Source organism: Saccostrea echinata, unplaced genomic scaffold (assembly GCF_033153115.1).
Source record: "Saccostrea echinata isolate AGI-Se365-2 ecotype Australia unplaced genomic scaffold, CSIRO_AGI_Sech_v1 ptg000006l, whole genome shotgun sequence".
NCBI classification, from domain to species: Eukaryota; Metazoa; Mollusca; class Bivalvia; order Ostreida; family Ostreidae; genus Saccostrea; species Saccostrea echinata.
The window spans coordinates 15,025,359-15,034,932 of NW_026889755.1; the positions used below are offsets into that span (position 1 = coordinate 15,025,359).

General features: G+C 32.0%; 1 protein-coding gene across 1 annotated transcript; it reads right to left on the reverse strand.

The window, feature by feature from the left end:
- Positions 1-1,427: 1,427 nt before the first annotated feature.
- LOC133180120 (uncharacterized) lies at positions 1,428-9,317 on the reverse strand. The gene is made up of 4 exons (XM_061314695.1): positions 9,175-9,317; positions 3,514-3,569; positions 2,482-2,630; positions 1,428-2,093 (listed from the first exon to the last, which is right to left on the reverse strand). Exons 1-4 carry the CDS (start codon positions 9,315-9,317, stop codon positions 1,431-1,433), a joined length of 1,011 nt encoding a protein of 336 aa, XP_061170679.1. The 3' UTR covers positions 1,428-1,430.
- Between the last annotated feature and the right edge of the window lie 257 nt (positions 9,318-9,574).

The following is a 9,574-nucleotide window of genomic DNA, read 5'->3' on the forward strand; positions in this document are numbered from 1 at the left end:
TGAGTAGCTATGTATATGACATTTCACATTTCGTGGTGGTCATGAATTCGAGGGTCTCTTAATTCGTACCTCTAAAACAAAGAATTTTTAGCCCCCACGAAAGTTAGTGATTTCACAATATCTCAACGCATGATCTTTTTTCCACAAATATCACCTCGTCATGAGTAAATATTCAGGGTGTTCGAAACGGAATGTTTATGAAATATTATTAACCAAATATTCATGCAATGTGCATACCTTTAGATTAGGGTCGAAATCAAGGCATCTTAAGGAAATTGTTTTTAACAAGGTTCAATCAAATTTTCTTACTGATGTCACATCGTTGAATTATGTCAAATAACGGACCTTATAACTATAAGAAATATGCAACAAATAAAACCGTGATTTGAACTAGATTATAAAAATTTGTCCATTGAATATATTAACAGCAGTGTTCTAATGTGTGACATTGCATTAAAAGTTAACAACATAACGGATTGTATGCATAATATTATTCATGATGTATGTGGGTTATATGTCACCAATCATGCTCAGGCCATCTTTAAAATAATGTTTGATTGCCCTCTCCCGACACAAGGTAAAAAAATTGCGTCGATAGGTAGGTGGGAAAATCTTTTTTTTTCTCAGAAAATTTCAACATATATGTTGACGAATGGGAAAATCCAGGAATAAAAGGAAAAAAAAATATCTTAATACCTGGAGGTTGAAAAAAGTTTGGAGTCGGGCCATTTTAAGCCAGTCGGTCGGGAGAGGGCAACCTAACAATTTTTTAAAGTTGGCCTTAAGCGTTGTTTTGCTTCCATAAATGATATATGAGGTCGCAAAATTGTACTTTAAGTCTCTCTCTCTCTCTCTCTTTCTGTCTCTCTCTTTACAATTTTCATGACTACACTATACCATTTTAACTATAAATGGAAAAAAGACTTGACTGTCGGCCAAAGAAATATATACAATGCTATCGATCATATAACTTTACTTTTCTGAGCAAAATTTGATTTTGAATTTGCCCTAGGATTTAATTTCTATTCTATTTACTGTAATAGAGGTAATATTTCTATCTCTTTCTACAAGATACCGGTATTAGCCCAAAAAGGCTACATGTATTTTTTTTTATGAAAGATAAAATCAAATACTACCCCCGTTTGCTTTTCACTATGAATTTCCAAAAGCGTTCTTTTGTATTGAAAAATGTTCTGTTCCAACTTTCCTCTCTTTATTTCCTCGATCAGTAAGGGATTTTTCTGTCAGTTTTTTTTTTTTTAATTCAGTAGAACATTTCATCGTTGTCTTATTTAGATGAAGAAAAAAAGGAGATAATTAATTCATGAAAATAATTCCTTCATGAAGATAAATATAATGAAGATTATTAAGGCGCACATCTTGATTCAAAACGGTTGAACAAATCTTTAAAAAAAATGAAATATTCAAATTTAATGATGACCAACAGATATCTGGAAATTTTTGTATAAAGTATAGGTATTGTGTGCTGATGCCCAAGAGTCATCACTGCCACCAAAGAAGGTCGAGAAGAAAATGCCATCAATTTTGACATCATCATATTTCCGTAAAACAACATCTTTAATTGACATGACAGGACTTGATGCGTGGTTCATAAAAATCTTGATCCACCCATCTGCATTTCCGTGACCACTACTACGGACTGTATTAAGGTGGATTTGTTGCTTCAAGTTTATCCATTGATTATGGTGGAAGACAAAATTTGGAGAGCGAATAGACACCCCATAATTGTCATGTGTTACGATTTCTGCATTTTGGTGTTTTGCCCATGTATCGAAATTTGGTTGAGCATCTTTAGGAAAGTACAAATATAATTCCCCTGCTCCGTGAGCTCGCCACATGAATCGAGTGGAGATGCAGTGATTTGAATCCCGTCCCCCGGAGCAATGGGTGCTGTGACCATAAGTCCCGGGAAGTTTCCCACCATTCACCCATGAAAATGAACTCGGGAAGTATACGTCATAGCTCAAAGTGACGTCAGTGGCACCATTAGGATAACCAGATGGCGTGACAAAGAATTGTGCTCCTCTCACTAAGTCATGAGTATGTGAGTGGCTTCCTTTGGCGTAATTTGCCTATTCGAAGATCATGTGAAGATTTAAACCAGGCACGTAGATGGTATAATTCTAAACTCTAGAAACATGTATATGTAATCGTAGAAGCAATACATGTAAATAATATAGTTCTAAACAAATGATATTTTAGACATAGAAAGTCGTAAAGAGCTAATACTGAATATCTGAGCTGGGAACACATTTACAGAGTAAGTGGGTTATTTTTCCCATAAAATGTAAGTATTTAATAATCTTATCTTAGATTTGCCTTCCTGTTTCTTGAAGGAATATTGTGCAGGTGTAATCTTGGCAGCGAATAAATACTATTTTTTTTTATTTTTTAAAATCCTGTTTCAGTATAAGTATAGTCTTATGGAATGAGTTATTCAGACATTGCGATTTATTTTACCTTAAGCACAGTGCATGATGATCTTTTTGGGTCGTGTGTCACATCAAGGTCACTAACGCCAAATGTCCCGGATGTGTGAACATTGACCCCAATGTGGCTCAGGAAAGAGGAAACTGTCGTGTAATGTGGACAGCTAGAGCTGTGGAGATCTATATATAATATTTGAATGATCGTTATTAATATTTGTCTATTATAATTTCCAGTAGGTTATGGTCATTAGGTTTCTTGTTAAAGTTTTCATCAATAAATTCAGGCACGTTCTGTGGAGCACTTTAGCCTGGGGACACAGTAAATGGAAAATCAATTGACAAGCTAAAATTGTTTTGTTTCTTTTTAAATATTATATATAAATTATCAATGAGGGAACACAACCGTAACTTAGCATGGTGTCTATTGTAAAGTATATGTTGGCTAAATTATGCAGGGAATCCTACCCATCCACCCCGTCCTTATATATGTACTTCAAAGTTAAAAGTTAAGAGAGGCTTGATTTGCAAATCTTGTATTAATGTATATTCCTTGTACTTCTTGTAATATGGATTTAATTAATAAATTCCAGAACATTGTGACAGTGGCTTAATTTCTTCATCTTATTTAGCTAAAATTCTTCTTTTTTCATTATCAACAAGGACATCAAGATATACATGTATCTTATATAAATAATAATTTAAGTTCTTCGTCGATAATTTAAGGGCAGACGACTCGTTCCTCAGTAATATATTGTTTTTCCCAAGAATCTGTGATTAAAGTATTACTACTTTAACAAGTTTCCTCACAAAAAATTAAGGTACCTTACCAAGCATAATTGTCCAAAATAGTACTAGATAGAGGATGGTACAATGTAATTCTTATATAGTACTATTGGATATAACTTCAATTGCTGATCTAACAATTTTTGGAGTCAATATCATTAAAGACAATTTTGAAAACATGCAGTTGAGAAATAAAAACATGACAATAATTATGAATATTTTGGTATACTGCAAAGAGATACAAAAACATATATTCAAGGAACGTGCCATATATACTTACCACTTATAATAAAAGAGCATGAAGGTTGAAGGATGAGAAAAATCAGCAACCAATGCCTATAAAATGTTAAAAAGGAAATAACAAATCTACAAAAAAGAATCTGAATTACCTTTTCTAAATACATTTCTGTACATTTTGGTTGGTTCAAAAATCCTGTTACAGTGTATTACATGTATGTAAAAAATAACTCGATATCTTTCTATTTTTCTTGATGATAAAGTTTTTTTTGACGAAAAGCAAAACAAAAACTCGTATTGGATTACAGATAATTGCCCATTTTATTCTGAAAATCAAAATATCTTTTAAAATTCATTATTTTAGACAAAACATTTCCCACGGGAGAATACCAATCCTTGAAGTAATATGTCTGATCAATTACCCCTCTTGATATGGCAAAAAGAGCAAACATTGAAACCCTGTACTATTTCATTTATTTTGCAGTGTTTAAATATTTAATTCGTCGGAAACACTATACTTTATCATGGAAATTAATTACGCGAGTAGTAGAGCACTAAAGTTAGTTTGTTAATATTTGGAAATTCAAAAATACGCCTCATAAAATAAAATGATGTTTGCCATTCGCTAATTTATGGGAAATCAATTTCCTGTCCATAGGGAAAATGTGACCCAAAAAGTTTTATAACAGAGAGAGAGAGAGAGAGAGAGAGAGAGAGAGAGAAGCTAAAGCAGTAAAGATACGATTCAATATGTAAAGCATTTACTAATATCGCTGAAATATATATATTCTTTTAAGGGGATGTGGTTCCCGCGGTGGGAGAGCATCTCATAGATATATATAAAATCAGCAACAAATTAAGGAATTTCCTACAGTTTAAGGGATTTCAAAACTTAACTTTTTTGACACGATATATGTAGTTTTTGGGGACCAAGTCTTCCAACAATTTTATGCCGACCTGTTTTTATATTCCTATGAAGCAGAATTTATTCAAAAACTTCTACATAAGAAAAGGGAAACTCTTGCTGTTATCTTCAACTCAACATTTTGATATATCGACGACGTTTGATCAATTTACAACAGTTACTTTCATTTTTTATGTCAACTCAATATATACCAGTGAACTCGAAATAAAAGACCACTACAGAGTCTGTCACATTATATTTAGATGATTTACTGTCTATAGACGATAATGGCCAAATGATAACCAAACTGTATGACAAACAGTATGACTTAAGCTTTTCAGCTTCCCTTATTTGTGCAGCAATATTCCAACATCACGTACCTGCATATGGTGTCTATGTCTATATATTTGATCACAAAAGCATGCTCTGAGTACGATCAATTTTAATCCGAGGCAAGCTACTGACAAATAAGTTGATGTTACAAGGATTTCAACAACCCCGTTTTAAATTAGCTTTTAGCAAATTCTATGATGGTTATAATGGCCTTGTTTGTAAATACAACCTATCGTTGAGTCGCATTTTGTCTGACATATTTCACACCATTTTTTATGTCACTGTCTATATAATAAATTCGACTACGGAGTACTCCATATACCTCATTAATATACAGGCCGGTCAAAAGGGGATGCTTACTCTTCCTTGGCACCTGATCCCACCTCTTGTATTTTCAGGGGCCCGTGTTTTTGCCCTGTTCACGATTCTTTTTGTTTACTAGATTTATGAGATCGATCACCTTTTACATTAAGGGGGCTATTTTTGAGGGGGGGGGTTTAAAGGTTATATATCATGTTTTATTTACATAATATTCTGTAAATCAAATAACACTGAAACCCCCCCCCCTTCTTACTGGATTATCCCTTACTAATGAGCAATTTTATTTTCCCTAAGTCTATATATAAAGGAGTCTTGCATTGAAAAACATTTCTTTTAGTGAATACCATGAAATTTCCTCATAATAAGGTCCCCTTAATCTTATTCATGTATGAGCCTCTTGAAATTATCAACATTTATATGAACACCAGGCTGAATTAAAACGTTCTACAGTCATGTTTCTGTGTAAATCGATTTTCTACTAATTTCAAGCTTTACAAGGCTTTTTTTTTAAAACAAATTTAGTGGTTTTTAATTCAATAATCAACAATAAACAAATACTGTTATAATATCTGTGCCTGTTTCGATTTCTAAGTAAGATAACAAAATTGTTGGCTTAAGTCTGAAATATTCATATTTCCTTTTAAAATTTGTTCTTATAGTAAACGCTTTTAATTCAAATTTACATTTATTAATTTACAAGCAAGTGTAATTGTATTATGTTCAATTTCATGATTTTATCAATATCATGTACACATTACAACTAATCCTAAAGGAAAAATATGGACCTCAATAATATACATGTATATGTCTAATATCTCTTAAGTTTCTAATAAAAGACTTGATACTTACATGGTGTTTCTATTAGTCTTGTGATCAACAAACTGAGTTGTATCTACCTTGTTTATAGTGTAAATATATATAATTTATATGCATGTCCTCTATCAGCAAAAACACCTGGTCTTTCCCAGTAAAACCAGGAGCTGTGATTGACGATAACTCCATTGTAGGTAGGAATCTCCTCTCTCCCCCCCCCCTCTCTCTCTCTCTCAATTAAATAGTGTTTATAAGATAAATTTTCTATTCCAAATTAAAGCAAAAAAATATTAACATCAACCCTTAAACAGTCAGCAATAATTAAATCATTTAATATTTATAAATAAACACTGCTCTGGCATCAGTTAAGTTACTTTTATTTTAATTTTAAACATAATACGAGGGTTGTTCTTAAAGTTCGTGGACTATGCCAATTTTCGTTATACTACAGTGGCTGCAACGTTATTGTTGACAAACCATGGCCAATCCTGTAACGTGCGTGATCGTTCGTGCAACGTGCGAGATCGTGCGTGTATCAGCCTCAATCGTTTGCGGTTTTAATCGTGCGTGATCGTGCGTTAAGAAACGTGTAAATTTCGTTTTGTAGGTTTTTATCGGAATGTTATTTGTTATACAAGCATTTCGCTTGTCTGCTTTTTTATTTCAATCCAAATAAAATAAATGAAGCGCGATTTACATAATTGAAAGCAGAGCGAACTAATTATCGCTTGGAAATAAGCAATATAGTAAGTCGTACAATATTGTGTTCTCGTCAAATAGCGTGATTTTTTGTGATAAACTGTACTTAGATGTTTAAGGACTTTTTCTCTGATGTTAATTATGTTTACTGCTAATTATGGTCAAGATATTTTTAAAATCAATAGATCAAAAATAGATTTTTTACAAATAAATAAATAAACAATCTCGATGCTTTCATAAATATTTAGTCGGCGAATGTACATGTACACGACATGATTTGTCGGGGTTTAGTTTTTCAGTGTTTATCTCTGGAGCTTAGTTTTAATTATCTTTATAATTTCTGCAAATAAATGATTTGTAAAATAATTGTTGATTTTAGAGATTCACAAATAGAAACATGGATATATCTTATAATTTAATTCATTTTCATGCCATTTTTTTCAAACTTATCCCTTTCTGCATATTATGTAATCCAATTCAATCAAAACTCAACTCCACCTACATTTTTGTCTTCTGATAGGAAGAAAAAAAAATCTGTTTTCTTAAGTCGGTCGGGAGAATTACGTAAATAATTATTTGCAATCTAAAATAATTAATAAGTCTTATATGTATTTAATTTCAGAAATATCGATTTCTATTCTTTTTTATTTTTCAAAGTCGATGAAATAATATCAATAATTATTTGAAATCTAAAATAAATATTAAGCCTTATTTCGTTTTGAAAATATCCATTCCTAAAGAATTTGAACTATTTTGCGTGAAGAATCGTGCGTTTGAGTTAGCAATCGTGTAAGATCGTGTAACGTGTAGAATCGTGTGCGTGAAGGATCGTTCGTCTAACAGATTTTATCGTGCGTCAATCGTGCGGAATCGTTCGTGTAACGTGATCGTTCGTGTAACTTGTCAACAATAACGTTGCAGCCACATGTATCTTCAAGAAATTTAAGCATTATGAGCACATTATCATCTGTAAAAATATTTATTTTGTTCAAATGTAAAGTTTCATAACATGTACAGTGTAATTTAAAAGAATTCATGCTATTTAATTTTAAAATCAATTATCATATGTAAAAATATTTATTTTGTTCAAGTGTGAAGTTTCATTCCATGTGATTTAAAAGACTTCACGTTATTTAATTTTAAAATGTTTTGTAACCACGGAGCAAACTCAACAACACTGTTACGTCAAAAACATACCGACATGAGGTTCTCAAAAATACTATCCCTATACATTTCACACAGAATTGACAAATACCAGTGCACTCATTAAAAACGTTTCTCTATCACCAGAAATCTATTTTGCTAACAATTGTTCCAGTAGCATCATTTAGTTTGTCAATGTTATATTTTTTCACCGTATAAGTGTGCCTTCACAAGATCAGCATCTGTGATCGCAAACTCTTAGCATAACGTTACTAACTTTTCATTGTTTTTTGATAAGATTTTTACAGATAATCCGGTTTTTACAGATCACCATCGTCTAAGCAGAGTACACTATCATTCAAATACAACTTGTACCATGTACACACTCATGCATGGCTCGCTTTTGACATATTTCCTACTTCCTCCGGCATTTTCAGAGGTTTTTTTTTCTGGAGTTTTCTAGAGTACAACACAAAATTGTATCTAGTTAACTGCTGCTCCGTGACGTTCTACGACGTCACTTTTTTGCCTTTTTCAATGAGGACTACCTATCTTCTGATACTGATTTCTTTTCAACGAAGCAAAATATTAAGTCTTAATTCGAATCAGAAACGATAAAACAATTCTTAATTTGAACGTGTAGAATTTTTTTCCGTTTTTGTGTCATTTTACAGAAGATATGACTTCAGACATTATTTAGTGTCTTGATTGTAAATTACGAAATTTTGACCTGCTTCGTGATCCGAATTTCGCATTTTTTAAGTCTAAATAAGTTTGGAATAAACAATGATATTTTAAAAAAATTTAATACATATCATTTGAATTTACTGTTGAAATATTTCTTCCAAATTTGGATATAATATGACGTTAAGTAAAAAAAGTTATGACGGTAGTCCACGAACTTTCCGAACAACCCTCGTATGATCTAAATAAGAATAAAGAATTATACTTACAAAACGACGAGGGCCGTTCAAAAATTACGCGGACTTGTTGCACAGAAAATATATTTGACGACATAATCAAGCAAAAAGTCATAAATAATATAAAAGAATCTTTTCATATATGATCCTAAAAATTTCATATCAAAATATTGTAAATTGGTATCAATGTCAAGTTATTTAACAAGACATCTCATGAAGTCACAGCGCAGTAAAACTTTCAACGTCACGGGCATTTTAAAAAAAATGGGAGCTTCATTTTCTCAATATTTTCCCTTAGTAATTGATACTGAATAGTTTTGGTTACCTTATCTACTCAGAATAAACATCCATATACCATTTCCGATTCAGCTTAAAAACTATAAAACTATCATTGTGTGTTTTAGTTTGTATTGAACCCCAAAACTGCAGATATTTTATGAATTAAAGTTTGACATCAGTCGATCTCAATCACATTCTTAACAGCCCAGATCAGTGTTTTGTCGATGAACTTCTTCCATTCCTCCCAGATTGCCTTTTGACTAAGGTCTATCAGTCTAAAATTCTTTTTTACATTTTGTAGAGATGTGTCGGATATTCCGCTGGTTTACTACATGTTTCAATAGGATTATTATGGGTCTGTATTGCGTTTTCCCAGCATGACTCATGTCTTGATTTGATAAAAGTGCGCTGCTCCGTCAAATCACGAGACGTCATTTTTGCAGTTGATTTCGTAGGGGTCACATCGGGAAAAAATTACAATATTTCTCTTAGTATTTCAAATATTTCGCCAGAAATCTAAATACTTAATAATAAAACAATAAAAAGAAATTTTAGAGAAAATTGTTGAATAATATCGTGAAATATGGAAAATAAATAAATAATATTTTGGATATCGCATGTTTGTTTTTCTACATTTTTGCCGTGCTCCGTATATCACCATCAGAAGTATCAAAACGGCAATAATTTAATGA